The sequence below is a fragment of the Manacus vitellinus genome, unplaced genomic scaffold (assembly GCF_001715985.3).
Source record: "Manacus vitellinus isolate BGI_N305 unplaced genomic scaffold, ASM171598v3 scaffold_1_pilon, whole genome shotgun sequence".
In the NCBI taxonomy this organism is placed as follows: domain Eukaryota; kingdom Metazoa; phylum Chordata; class Aves; order Passeriformes; family Pipridae; genus Manacus; species Manacus vitellinus.
The window spans coordinates 1,889,848-1,904,925 of NW_021939396.1; the positions used below are offsets into that span (position 1 = coordinate 1,889,848).

The 15,078-nt window shown below is 41.5% G+C and overlaps 1 protein-coding gene across 4 annotated transcripts in view; it reads left to right on the forward strand.

The window, feature by feature from the left end:
- The window catches only part of TSNARE1 (t-SNARE domain containing 1), a 475,414-nt gene that overhangs the window by 287,820 nt on the left and 172,516 nt on the right, over positions 1 to 15,078 (forward strand). For all 4 annotated transcript variants that reach the window (XM_018075435.2, XM_018075454.2, XM_018075450.2 and 1 more), the window contains one exon: positions 10,077 to 10,159. In XM_018075435.2, coding sequence (XP_017930924.2) covers positions 10,077 to 10,159 — 83 coding nt within the window. The remainder of the gene's footprint in view (positions 1 to 10,076; positions 10,160 to 15,078) is intronic.

The following is a 15,078-nucleotide window of genomic DNA, read 5'->3' on the forward strand; positions in this document are numbered from 1 at the left end:
ACTTGTTTTAGGGAGAAGAGAATCCTTAAATCCCTGGTTCCTCTGAAGAAAGTGTCAACAACACAGCTGCCAATACTTATATTGGTACCTGATGAAGTGCATATTTGTCCTTTTGTTGTAGGCTCCTGTTTGTCTTGTAACAGAGAATAAAGAGGACCCGAATAACACAGTTATTGATTTATTTGTGCCCATAGCAAAAGGAAATGCTGTTCTGTGTTTTAGAAGGGCTGTTTTTCCATCCTACCTGTGTATTAACCGTAATAGTTATGCCAGAATAACCAACTAGACCTACGTCCCTTATCTAAACTACTCTGATTCAATCTTCACCACTTATATCACTGTTTATAGCTCCATCACATTTCTCAAAGCCACAAGGAAGGACCCATATTGTGCTGAAAACTTTTCAAACTTTTGAAAGAGTCATGTTTCTTCTTCTTTTGAACAGTTTTGGAACCAAACTTTTGCTGGTGTATCTATAACCTCCTCAACTCCTTACAATGGGAAGAGATCCCAAGATCACATACCAGGCACTTATTTTAAAAGTACAACAGCACAGACACAGGAAGTATTTTACCAATCCTCCCTTTCTTTGTCCAGACCAAATGCAGACAAATCTATCTTTACACAACAAAACCCGCTGGCTGAAAGAATCATAGAATCACAGACTGAGTTGGAAAGGACCCTCAAGACCATCCAGTTCCAAACCCCCTGACGTGGACACCTTCCACTAGACTAGATTGCTTCAAGCCCTGTCCAACCTGACCTTGGACACTTCCAGGGATGGGGCATCCACAACTTCTCTGGACAGCCTCTTCCAGGGCCTCACCACCCTCACAGTCAAGAATTTTTCCTAATACGTAATCTGAATCTACTCTCTTTTAGTTTGAAGCCATTCCCCCTTGTCCTGTCACTCCAGGCCCTTGTAAAAAAGTCCCTCTCCAAGCTGTTTCTTGCAGCTCCCTTCAGGTACTTGAAGGCCACAATTAAGTCACCCCAAAACCTTCTCTTCTCCAAGCTGAACAATCCCAATTCTCTCGGCCTTTCCTCATAGCAGAGTTGCTCCATCCCTCTAATTAACTTGATGGCCTCCTCTGGACTTGCTGGAACAGACCAATATCGTGCTGTGTGAAGCTAAAGACTTCCTCAGACTTTCTTTTCCCACCAATACTTATCCAGACTTAGATCTTGGTGCTACTAAGGTTTCATTTCACTCTTGAAGTTGGGGCATTTTATATCTGAAAATAACAGGGTGGAGAAACTTCTTAACGTGATCTAAAGTCAATGCTCCCTCACTTAAACATCTTCACATGACCTCTGTCAGGCAGGGGCCCACAGACCCGACAGGAGAAGTATAGACATGGCAGCTGGTGCTTTCCTTCAGTCTCAGAGGAACCTCTTGATGGGCTCAATATATTCAGTCCTTGAGCAGTGGTCATATTCACTGATGCACCCCATTGTCACTTGTTGCCTAATGATGACAATAATAACAATACATTTCCTTCAGAGTAAAAGATATTTGCATGAATGCAAATGAGTTGCTTATTTTGGAAGCTTTGGAATACAGGGAGGGTTTTTCAGTTTTGGGTTGTTTTTTTGGTTGGTTGGTTGGTTGGTTTTTTCCCCCTTGAAATCAAGTCCACTTTATTGCCTGTTTTATCCTTGTTGCCATTCTGACCTGAAGTCTGGTTTAACACATAAACACTGTCAGGAGGGCCCATCAGCACATCCTCCTCCAGTCTGGCTGCCTGGATGGCACAGCCAAGAGTCTGTTTTCAGACACACAAACTGAAAAACCAGGCTGGGGAATCTCTCAGCTGGATCCTTAACTAAACCCTCATGAGTTACGTGTCTCAGTTGGGACATTTGCAGAAAATTAACACTTCCTGAGAATAGTCCCTAAATACCTGAGTGGAACAGCTTTAATATCAACGTTCAGTTGAACGGGGTCTGCAAAGTCTCTCAGTTGGTGAAGTTTCCTAAGTGGTCTCAGAGGAGGCTGTTATGGGATTGGCTACATTTATGTTCTTATTGGTTCCTGAGGAATTTGGAAATCTTGGCTGCCTTCCTTTCAGCCACTTGTGAAGACATGGAGTTCCATGTGGGTACAGAGCACAGCTGCTGCAGGAAGGGCGCACTGGGGTGTTTCTGAAACAGGGATGACCTATTCCACTTCCCAAGAAACTTCCAATTTCTTTGTTCATCTTTGGTGTATTCCCTGTCATCATTTTGTTGTTCTGCCATCTAAGTCTAACAAAGTTTTATTGCAAACCACCTCAGCTGCTGCAATTAGACAGTATTACTACCCTTAACTGCTTTGTAGGCAACAAGGGTTGTAGGTCATGGTCACTGCGTCACTGGCACAGATTTCCCAGAGAAGCTGTGGCTGCCCCATCCCTGGAAGTGTTCAAGACCAGGTTGGACAGGTCTCTGAGCACCTTGGTTCAGTGGAAGGTGTCCCTGCCCATGGCAAGAGGTTGGAACAAGATGATCTTTAAGGTCCCTTCCAACCCAAACCATTCTGTGGTTTTCTGATTCTGTGGGGGTTTTTACACCACTGGCCTTGCTCTCCCCATTTGTCTGGACTGCAGCAGTCGTGGCCTCCACAACTTTTCACATGTCCTTGGTTTTGGACAGTTCTGAATGGCCTGTAAGGGGCTCAGTTTTGTGTAAGGCCCATTTGGTGACCACTGCTGTGACTGAGTTGCTGGAGTCAGGTTTGGACTGCTGTGATCTCTGACCGACTCATTTTACCCTAAATAACAGGCAACACAAAAAAAAAAAAAGAATGAGCTTTTGTGTTTCTCTCCTGTTCCTGCTCTCTGTGAGTGTGAGTTTTTGTGTCATCCCTTGTGTGAGGACTTTTACATTTGGCAGTGCATTTGGTACATCAGCACGTGCTGCTTTATCAGGCGAAGAATAATGGGTGACTCTACACTTGCAAATTCACTTTTGCCTAAAGATTTGTCTGCTGTGTTTGTTTCTGTTTTTGACCCTCATAATGTGATTGGGCTGGGATAATTACAGTTAATGAGCCAGCTAATTTTGTACAAGAAACAAAGCTCTTCCTTTTGCGAGGTTTATTGCCACCAGTGGGATTCTTCTCGCACCAATTTATCCAAAGTAATTTTTGGGAATTTCGAACTGTTGTGCTCACAGTTCCTAATAATGCTGCAGTTGAGCAGTAAATGTCATAAATGCAGAAGCTGCCCAGGTGATCTTTTTTTTCTGCTGGGAGGTGAATACTTTGCCACAACCAGACTGTTTGGGAAGCAGGACTTGAGCAGGTTTAGCAAATCAAATGAGCCATGGAAAGCAGAAGAGGTCAAGCAAGTTGGAAATATCAGTGACCTTTCTTTCTAGGTAAAAGAGATGATCTTTCCAAGACAGTAAGCAGAAATAATATATATTTATTTCTGTCAAATTTATTCCTGTGACAAACTCAGATTGAGACTTCATCAGTTGACTGAGCTGTAGGACTTGATAAATTATGCACTCAGCAATGTGATGGGAAGTGAGTTTTGTGTTAATTGCAGACAGAACTGGACTTCGAAAAAATACTGCATGCAAATTAAATTAAGGGACTTGTCTAAACTGTACCAATTCATGAGCTGGATTTGAAAAGAAAATATAATTTTGATCTTTACTTCCTTTTTTATTTGTAAGTCTAAAGAAACATATTTTATTCCAGTTTGAAATAATCTTTAATTTGGATGTCTTACAGAATTAAAAAAAAATGCGTTTAGTGTAAATCACAAGGGAAAGGTTGTCCAGAGAGGTTGTGGATTCCCCATCCCAAGGCCAGGTTGGATGGGGCTTGGAGCAACCTGGGATAGTGGAAGGTGTCCCTGCCCATGGCAGGGAATGAGATGATCTTTAAGGTCCTTTCCAACCCAAACCATTCCATGATTCCATGCTTCTATGAAAAGAAAGGGTATGATACAGACAAGTATCTGGAATTTCGAAATCAAAGCTATTTGAGCTCTTTTGCTCTGTACTTTGAGAGATTATTTTGGGGAAAAAATAAATCTGACACACCCATAAATTTCTTTGCCAAAAAAATCTCTTATTGAAATACCTTTTTTGAAGCAGAAATAGAAGGAAATGGAAAAAATAAATGTGAATTATGTCTGTTGCCATGATACAATATCCTAATGTGCAAATTTTGTGGGTTTAAAACTAGAACCTGGGATTAGCAAAAACCATATGAGAATTATAAACACCTTGGGTAGGTATCTGCAAGTGTACACTGGTCAGTGAGGGCAGGGTCCATACCCACAGCCCCAGGATAGTCTTCCCACACCCTCAGGATACTCTTCTCCTGTGGTAAATATCAGGAATTTGAGGCCACTTGTCTCTGTAAGAAAGAACAGTAAATTGTTTTACATCTGCTAACCCCCTGATATTTCTGCACTGTGCCGTTCACTGTCCATTCAACAGATGATGTGAGGTGCCTTATTCCCTGACAGGACGTGCTATTTTCCAACAGATCCACACAGGGCACTGTTTGAATTTTAAATCCCTGGGAGGCACATCCTGGCAGTCATGGCAAGCCCCTGGCAGGGTAGTACCATTTTTCAGTGCATACATATGTAGCAGATACTTGACATTTCCAAGCTGCGTCTCAAGGACACTATAAATCATTCAGAAGAGAAAAAGTGTTGTAAATTTATGCTGGTGTTCGGCCACTGCTTTGGAGCCACTTTTTATTCATACATGCCGGGGGCTTTGGGCTTTTGGCTGAAGAAAACCAACAGGAAGAGTTGGTTATGACATTTTAGGGTGGTTTAAACAACCTTTCCAAGCCTGCTTGTGAAATGATGGTGAGAGGTTGTTCAGTGCCTCAGTCCTTCCCTCTGAGGGTCGTGATGTGTGGCTGGGTGGCAGAATTAGAGCTCTGCTGAAATCAAAAAGGAACTTGGGTTCTCTCTGCCTTCTGTTGGAAGCAATAACCACAGCTCCTGATGACTCACAGAGCTGAAAATTGTATTTCATTGCACCAGTCTAAGCCAGTATGACCCATTTAGCCTGAGTTTAACATAGGAGCACGATTATTTTATAAATCCTCTCGTGTGCAGAATTTCTAACTCGATGTTTACATTGAAGTTTGCAAATGACTAACCCTAAGCCATTTTTAACTTCACTCTGGAAGAATTGTCATAGTTTTCCCTCCCCTTAACATCTAAAGTTCTGCCTGTGCTCAGCCTGAGGGTCTTTTGTTCGTGGAATGAAACTCACTTAAAACTTTCCAAGTGCACGGCAATTCGAATGGGCAAAATTCATTTTCACACTGAAAGCAATTCCCCTCCAAACTTGGCTTTTAATTAGGAAAGAAACCTTTATGCATTACCAAAATACTCCTTTTTTTCTCTTCTTCTTTTTATTGTGCTTCTCAGTGTGTTATATTGATTATTTTTAGCCAGAAGTTGTAGCGATAAAAGAGGGTTAAGCTTATTAAAGTGCTAAAAATAAAAGCATTCTATGAAACCTGAAGGGACCCATTTTGGTTTCTGCCAAGTGGGAGCATTTTAAAATTCTCATTCATGAGCTGACTTGCCTGTCTTTCAAGTGGCTTTACTGAAGCTCTGCCTTGTGGAACCAATCCACTGTTGCTGCTGTAAAGACTCAGGTGATGGGGGTGATTCCCTGGTAAATCAGGGCAGAACCCCCACTTCAGCCAAGGTCACTCCAGTAATTTCATATATAAGACTCCAACTGTTGGTCATTAGAAGGGTTGATCTCAGGAGACAGGTAAATAGCTCCTGGGGGTTGAAAGATACTTCTTGGAGTCATCATTATTTCTGTCTCTGTGTGACATAAAATCATATCAAATTGCATCTAAAAACTGGATAGCTCTGTTGCCTTCACTGCTCCTATTGCAAGGCTGTGGTTTAGATGAAAAATTATAAATATTTTCCTGATTCCTTGGTGTATTTGTTTGCAACCACCGTCTGCTTTGGTGCAGCCCTGTCCTTCAGTATACTCAAATGGTGATCACAACTCCTTAAGGTTTCTACTTTCAAACTGTGCCATAATTTTGCCATCACAGTCTGAGGACAGAAAATTGTCATGGGATCCCAGCCCCAGGGCTGGATTATCATATTTATTTGGGAACAAAGTCACTGTCACTTCATACCAAAGCCAAAGAGAAAGGAAAAGGCAGACCTTTCCAACAGGCTTTTCAGTCTACCAAGGATCCTCTCACCCTTGACTCTGCATCCCCAAGCAAAGTTCCTTGGAAGGACCCTCAAAGTGGCCAAGGTGAAGCTGTGAAGCATCACCAGTTCAGCAAAAATTCACTGAAATAGCTGTCAGTGCCACATTCATCATTGACTTATTAACATCATTGATTTACTGCTTATTTCTTTGTGATTTGGCCCAAATTCTCTTTCCCTCCCTTGCCTGCCTGTGTTAATCAGCAGATATATCTCATTAAATTGCTTTACATATTTATATCTCATTTTTATGCCATTTTAGAGTTGTTTTGGTGGGGGGTTTGTTTGTTTTAATTTTTCCCCTGTGCCTCAGGATTACAACTTGCTTCAAAAATAGAATTTAAATGGGAGGTTTGCTTATTCCAAGGCTGGTATTCCCCCACTGGGAGAACAAGTGAGCAGAGGCAGGGCCACCAGGGTCCAACTTCTCCCTGTAACATCCCATCAGCTCATAAACGACATGGAACACACGTCCATCCTACTTGAAAAAACCTGTGTTGGGAAAACATCAGTGATATTTGCAAAACACAGTGCACAAGATCTGATTATCCCATTCCAGGCAGCACTAAGGGGGCGTTCACAGTGTTTAATTTTATCTAAGGAAGGCAAATCTCCTCAGGCCTCCCTGCAGGCAGCAGAAAGCGTTGGGTTCCTCTGGAGGGCCTTTTAAGGAAGCTAAATTAAGCTGCTTCTGTGATTTCCTCCTGCCCCAAGAGAAGCACAGACAGATTACTCTTGTTCTAGAAGGATATATATCACAAATTTCTCCTCTGTAGCTCCTCTATGCCTGAGTGATTAATTTTCTGAGGCCAATCAGGTTTTAAGAGGCATTGAGCAGCGAAGGGTGTCTGCACTTAGATCCTGGGAAATATTATACACTTGCAAGTTCTGTACTTTGATTAGGCAGTCGTTAAGATGTTCAGCACATTTCCCACACCCCTTCCAAATTTCCCAAATCCATCCCTTCTAAACCCCATCAAAAATTATGTTAAAACATGTAGGTGCTGTCCTACATAAAGTTCTATTTGGTAGCCCAAAACCATGGTCAGACTTTGTGCTTTTGACATTAACAAGTGTTCCATTGGGATATGTTCTTAATTTTGGATGAAGAGGGACTTTTTACAAGAGCGTGCAGTGATGGGACAGGTTGAAATCTGTCTGCCACATTTCAAAAAGCACCTAGTTTTTCATGCACACCTCTTTGTAGTAGTAGACCTTGGGGCAATTCCAAGCACAAGGACAGGTTGGGCAGAGAATGGATCAAGACTAGCCCTGGGGAGAAAGACTTGGAGGTGTTCGTGGACAAATAGCTCCACACGACCCAGCAATGTGCACTCACAGCCCAGAAAGCCAATTGTGTCCTGGGCTGCATCAAAGGCAGAGTGGGCAGCAGGTCGAGGGAGGGGATTCTCCCCCTCTGCTCTGCTCTTGTGAGACCCCACCTGCAGTGCTGCTACACAGGAAAGACGTGGAGCTGTTGGAATAAAGCCAGAGGAGGCCACCAAGATGATCCCAGGGCTGGAGCACCTCTCCTGTGAAGACAGGCTGAGAGAGTTGGGGATGTTCAACCTGGAGAAGAGAAGCTTCCAATGCCTAAAGGGGACTTACAAGAAGGCTGGAGAGGGACTATTGCAAGGTCAGGTCGTGATAGGACAAGAGGGAATGGCCTTAAGTCAAAGGAGGGTAATTGTACATTAAATATAAGGAAGAGATTCTTCCCTGTGAGGGTGGAGAGGCCCTGGCACAGGTTGCCCAGAGAAGCTGTGGCTGCCCAATCCCTGGAAGTGTTCCAGACCAGGTTGGATGTGGCTTGGAGCAGGCTGGTCTTGAGGAAGGTGTCCCTGCCTACGGCAGGGGGTTGAAACTGGGTGATATTTAAGGTCCCTTCCAACCCAAACCATTCCATGATTCCATGACCCTGTGCCATTTGTGATTTTGTTCATCATTTTAATAATTCAGAACATCTTTTTTTGGAGTTTTTTGTTTGTTTGTTTGAGTGTTTGTTTTAGTTTTTTGTTTGGTTTTGCTGGCATTGGAATGAAAAATCAGACATTTTCCTAGAAATACCTTCAGCTCAGTGCAGTACTGGAAGCTCTTCAAGGCTGTCACACCAATATGTGCACGTGTGTGGATGTAGTTCTTCCAAGGCTCTGTAGAAGAGGATTTTAATATCTTTATAGACAGAGGATGAATTCCTAAGAGGCCTTTTGATCCCTTCCTGCTGAATCCTGACTGTAAGGAAAGCATTTGAGCAGAGGTCAGTGATGTCAACCAAAGACCATGGTGTTAAAGTCTTAATAAAAGTGTTTTTAGAAGCCTTGGATATAGCAAATAAAATTATGTTAAATCGATCTATAAAAGGGTATGACCACATAGATTTTTTCTTCTGCACTACAGTGTACATAATTTAAAATAAAAGGATCGGGAAACCATCTCTCCGAGGCGTTATAAAAGACTTTTACCAGGTTTCCAAGTGTTAGGATTAAAGTTGTTTATTCCATGTTTCTGTTGATTTGATGGGGTTTTGCTGCTTTTCTTCTTTTTTTTTTTTTCTTTTCTTTGTTTGTTTGAGGTTTTTTTTATTTTATTTTGAGTTATCACAAATGCATAATTACATTAACAGACTTTAACACTGTTTGAGTCACAATTGTCAAAGTCTGAATGGAACCATTTTCCACACTTTATCTGCAAACTCTCATTTCTTTGTCCCTCACAAAAGTGGCCACATTAATTCATGTTCTTTCCTTTGAAACCAAAGAATAAATTACTTGAATCTTTTGTAGCATGTCTTAATTCAACTCCTAATACCATTAATTGAATAATTTTTTGTTAGTTTTATTAAGGATTAGAGTTTATTTTCAAATTTCTACCTGTGGTTGAGTTCCTCCCGACCATGTTCATGTACTCCATGGTGTATTTTCTGCTCAAAACCACCCAGAATCAGACCAAGGACACATGCTCTTCCATTGTGGCCAGAAATTATTGACTGAACTTCTCTTAGGGGACAAGCTTGTCAAGATTTTTGCTGGAAACACAAGCCCTTTTTTGCAGGTTTTATACCACAGGTGTCTTGCTTTCTAAGCACAGTTGGGAGCCAAAGTTACTATTTGGGTTTGATGGCAGTGGGGAGCTGTGGGCTGCAATGTTCAAGGATAATTGTTCTTTTCCAGTCTCATTTTGATTCCTCGTGGCTCCTCCAGCTTCCCCCATGCCAGGCCTAGCAACATAGGGTGAAATTTTTCTGCCTTCCTTTTAGGCAATGAGTCTCAGTCTGAGCCATCCATACTGACCTCCCTTGCAGTTTGGGAATATGGTCCGGGAGTTTGGGTTGTGGTTTGTTTAATCTGATCAACTGTTGTAGTTTGGGATGAATTGCACACCAGAGACTTGCTCTCTGTGGACTGGGACATTGTCCAAGGTGACTTGATCAAGTCTAAACACCTGGAGATGGTCAATACCCCCTGTGTGCCCAGAGACATCTTACCCTGAGCTATAATATCAATATAATTCCAGGTACAATCTGCCATGTGCCTTCTATAATTAAATCTAGTAGATTTATCAGGCTTGAGCTGCTTTCCTTTGAATGCCCTGTCGTTCTTCCCATGGATTTCAGTGGGAATGGGATGAGAGGTAACCTCCATCCTGCCAGGGGACAATGGAGAGCTGTCAGTCCTCCTGCCCAGCTGATGGGTTGGGTGTTCACCAAAATGGGTGTTGTCGCCACTTCCCTGCAGTGCTGCAGTTCCCAAACAAGAGGCTGCTCCTCCCTTTATGCCCAGGAGTAAATTGCTGAATTGCTGTTGGTATAAAGTCTTTGTTTTAGGTTTGTACCCTGTGATTATCTTCTATTGTCTTAATTTCCAGATAGTATTGAAGCCAACATTGAGACGGCGTCTTCTAACGTAGACTCAGCCAATGAGCAGTTGGCAAAAGCCAGTCAGCACCAAGTAAGTGGGTCTAAAAAAGCCCTGTGGATTTCAGTAATGATATTTAAATTAATATTTAATATATATATGTAATATTATATATTTTATATATATATATATTTCAGTAATAATATTTAAAATAAAGAGAACACTTGGCAGCTGTGAACCACATGGCACATTGGCTGTGTTGCATTTGTGCTACCTGGAAAGATGATAAACCATATTCTAAGTAAGAGCTGAACTTTTTATATATATATAAATATATATGATTAAATTACAGTAGCACAGACAATTAGCTTTAGAGTAGTCATTAGGAGATCTGCATATTAAACAGACATTTCCCAGTAGGAAAGTCAACAATTAGCTGCTGTTGTTCTTGGAAAGATGTCATAAAAAGCACATCATTTCAGTGTAGATGTGCTTCTGTTTGGAGTGTTTCCCTATAATCAGGCAACAGTCCTTTACAAAAACAACTGAGCTGTCAAACAACATGATGTGGTTGGAGAATAATGGCTGCGGGGATGGTGTTCAGCACTTTTTAAAGGCAATTCGAGGGTCTTTTTTGTGAATTGGGTTTTTTTCTTCATTGGAGTAAGAATAAAACACACTCACAAACATTAATCTTTTTGAAAATGGCTTGACCAGAAAGAACTCTTGGATGGTTACAGTTAGTGCTTCCTAGGGATAAAAGGGGATTGGGGCGTGAACAAAGAAAAAATTGTTATTGCCTGGATTGGACTGATGGAACAAAAACACTTGAGTTTCCTTTTTTCCTCAACCATCAACTGGTGATTTTCATGTATCTGGAGTCTTGTTTTGGCAAAATATAGCTGAGGTCCATGAAAGTACACAATGCCTCCTTGTTGGCCCTTGGACACAATGAATTCTGAAGGTCTGGGGCAAACCTCTAGACCAAAGGAGTGAGAGCCAAAGGCATTTTACTCTGATGTAAAGTGATTTTAAAATTATCTACAGCTCATTTACTAGTGAAATGTATTTTGCAAATTGTGAGTGATAAGAGCAACTTTGTAGAACTTTGATATTGCAGAAAATAAGTGTGGTCTTCAGCTCCGTTTTGGTTTTAAATGTATATATATGTATTCAAGATAATGCGTGACACCCTGAATGTAATCCTACATTTGCTTTGAAAATAACTTGTTATGTACCACATGAAGTCTAAAATGAGACCAGAATGAATTTAATACTTGACCTGACTGTAGAGCTGATCGCAGAGCTGCAAATGACTTAATGATGACTTTGGCTAAGAAGGTCAAAGAGTAGTCAGGCAGAAAATGAAAACAACACAGTCTGAAGGAGCTGCTTTCTTCAGCCAGCAGGAGATGCTGAAATAGCCTGCCCAGTTAGGAGGCCCTTTATTCCTCAGATATGTTGATCAAAGTGAAGATAGAGCCAGTTTTAGTGAGTCAACCCCTGCTAAGGACATAAATATGTACAGGCTGGTATGTGCAGGAAAACACTTCAGAGTCTCTCTTGCCCTTGAAAGAAGCCCATATAGACAAATATCACTTAGGAAAATTCAGCTGCTAAAGAAAACATGCAATCCAGACCTCCTGCAGAGCACAGGTAAGTTCCCTGTACACTGCTGGGTGAGAATCAGGAGCTGAACATGTAAACTCAGCTCTTTCATGAGGCCCCCTGAGATGTGAACAGAAAAGGAAGTGAAGCTTTTGTGACTTCAAGCCCTGGCCTGCTGCCTGGGGTTGGTCAAACTGCCTATGGTGCCTCATCTTTTATGTGCCATGCTATCTGCTCATCTTACATCCAAGAGGACACTGTCTCCATAGGGCCCTGATCTCACAGCCCTCAAAGGCTTCTGTGGGAATTAATGTTGATGCCACCTACATCCCTGTGGATAACGCAGTGTGAGTACAGGTCACCTTTCTGGGCGGTATGTCTGGGTTTGGCTGCTTTAGAAATATCTGGGATGTGTTTGGGAGAATGATCAACCAGATGGCCCTGTGGGTGACCTGCTTTTAAGGGACCTGCCATGGCTTTACACACTGGAAATTCCCCCTGCACTTGTCAAGGATCAAAAGCATGGGCTGTTTTTCAAATCTTACCGAGTTTTTCTTCTTTTGTTAAACTACTACTTCACTAGTATATTTAGCTGTTACTCATGCTACAGTGTGATTACCCTGTAAATGCAGCCTGGCTGACATACATTTGTTATTTATTCCTATTTATATGTATATAAATGTGTGTGTGTGTAAGTAGTATTTTTATGAGTCTATCAACAAATGTGTACATAAACTGAGAAATCAGAAATGTCAACATTGCTGAAGCATTCCAGCTTAAGACCTGCTGTAGACCTTAATGAAGGGATCTCTGTCAGGAGTAAAGATTAAGTGGCTGGTTATTTAACATAATTTTTGCATATAATTCCTGCAGTCACTTCAACAATACAGCTTGGAGCACCACTCTCAACCTGCACATTATTGTAACAAAGCATCAGTTAACAGTTTTTCCTTAACTAGTACAAAATCAGGCATTTAGGTTCTCTGAAATGATAGAAATGTTTAAATAAATGTCAAGATCTTCTTGCTGAGTACCTTTCTTCTGTGTGCTAATAGTAGTGATTTATTACTTTATTATTTTTTGGTTTAAACTCCAAAAGATTTAGTGGGAGCTGTCAGAGCTGTGGAATATTTTTTTAATTATTATTAGCAAATTTTTTTTCCTTCATTTTAAATTATCATCACAGAATAGTTGTTTGTAATTAAACTTGCGTTTACTACAGTAACAGTTAAGCTGGGCCACTACATTATCTGTAGGAACACACAGAGTCAAAATGAAGATTAAAGAGTAAGTGTTGGATATTGATATAGGAGCAGAGGAACAAAGTCCTTATTCCATATGAAAACCCTTTTGGTCACAGAAACTTGACAGTTAGTGTTTGCTGTCCTACTTCCACTGGAAAATTTGAGTTTGAGAAATGACTGAGAAGCAAACAAATCTGGCAAGGAGAAACCGGGAGAAATAATCTCCTGCACTAGACTTGCTTCAGTGCCTTTCTTTCCAGTGAGGGTCTCATATCCCCTGAGCCCTGAGCAGAAATTATGACCCTTTCTATTAAATCCCAACGGCCCAGATTTGTCTCATGAAATTTCCCTGTCCATGCCCCAGAGAAAATGATTCATCCCACCCATCTTAAAACACTAATTTTGACATGGGTCAAATTGCTCTCTGGCAGATAGGGATTTATGGGAGCAAATATGAGTGTGTTTGGTGGAGAAATGTGTGTCCAAGTGTCTGAACTCCCTTTACCAGGAGGAGGAATTGCTTTCAGAACATGACTTATGGGAGATGTCTGACATAGATAGGTCTCATGGCTGATTCTCTGGACATTCTACTCTCTCTTTTGTCTAAAAAGTGCAAGAATATTAATTACACCACAAATATTTCAAGGGAAAATGAATCCCGTACCTGTAACCTGCTGCTTTATTGGAAAAAAGGGAATATCTAGACCCCCAATAGTCTCAGTAGCTGCCTTTGAGGTTAGTTTAGGTGGGCTGAACATCACACTAAAGGAGATGAGCAGTTTCACTTTGCTCTGGTGTCTCAAAACTTCTGCGGATGGATTGAGAGGAAGAAAAAAAAAACACCAACTCAGACTCCACAGATAATTATTAAACCAGTTACTCTATTTTATGCAAAGTTTGGCCTAAATTCAGCTTGGCCACACTGACTGAAGGATTCTGTGCTGACTGTTGAAGCTAATTTGTTTTGGAAGAGCTGCTTGTGTTGCTTTGGTTGATGCTGGTTGCTTTCCTTCCCTGCATCTGTGGAAGTCAAGCTGATTTATATTCCCTGGCATGGCAAAGGTAAACAGCAGTTCAGTGACCCAGCTGTGTGGTCCAAGAACAATTAGGGGTTTTCCCTGTAAAGAAGCAGTTCCTGGGTCTGGCTTTCATGGATGCAGAGAGGGGCCCTTTGAAGGCTGGAGCTTTAAGGAAAAAAGCCTTATAAATCTGTGACATTTGCAGGGATCTTATCTCTTGGGTACCACCAAAAAAAGAACTGGCTTCAATTTTTGCACAAATAACTCATTGGTGTTTTAAAAAACAAAAAAAATTTGAGTTCCAAAAATCACCTTCTCATAGTCTTTGAAATTTTCTGACATGGTAGCCTCTAAAAGCACTTGTTATAAATATTGTGATAATGAAAATTTTTTTCTCCTTTTTTCTGTGGATATTCCCTAAGACCATGTCTTTCAATGCCATGAAATTGTTTTAAAGCCTAGTTTTAAAATTAACAGCCAATTAGCACCACAACATTATGGAGTTGCACCCTGACATATGCAGGAGTCACCCAACATGCTGCAAAGCCATGATTGGAATATCTTGATGCAAATACAGCTACTTAATCTGGGCTCCTGACTTCAAGAAAGACATTGAGGTGCTGGAGTGTGTCCAGAGAAAGGGATTGGAGCTGGGGAAGGGTCTGGAGAGTAAATCATATGAGAAGAGGCTGAGGGAAAACCTCTTCACAGAAAGGGGTGTCAAACATTGGAACAGGCTGCCCAGTGAGGTGGTGGAGTCACCAGACCTGGAGATGTTAAAGAAGTGACTGGACATGGCACTTGGTGTTATGGTCTGGGTGACAAGGTGGTGATCAGTCAAAGTTTGGATTCGGTGATTTCAGAGGTCTTTTCCAAAATAAATATTTCTGTGATTCTGTAATCCTGTGATCTCCAAGGGCAAGAAAAGGCTGGATGCTCATATGGCACATTCATGACAGAGGTGAAATGACAGTCTAAGGTGCAGCTCACACAACCAACCTCATGTTGCTGTTGCTTGTCTGTGTCTGTCACCACTGACAGCGTGGCTGAGTTTGCTTCTTCTTTAGATAATTAGCACTTGGAAGTTTCGTTTGGGGGATCATGAAGCTATTCTTTCCTCTGGCAGTTTCTGCCTGTGAAA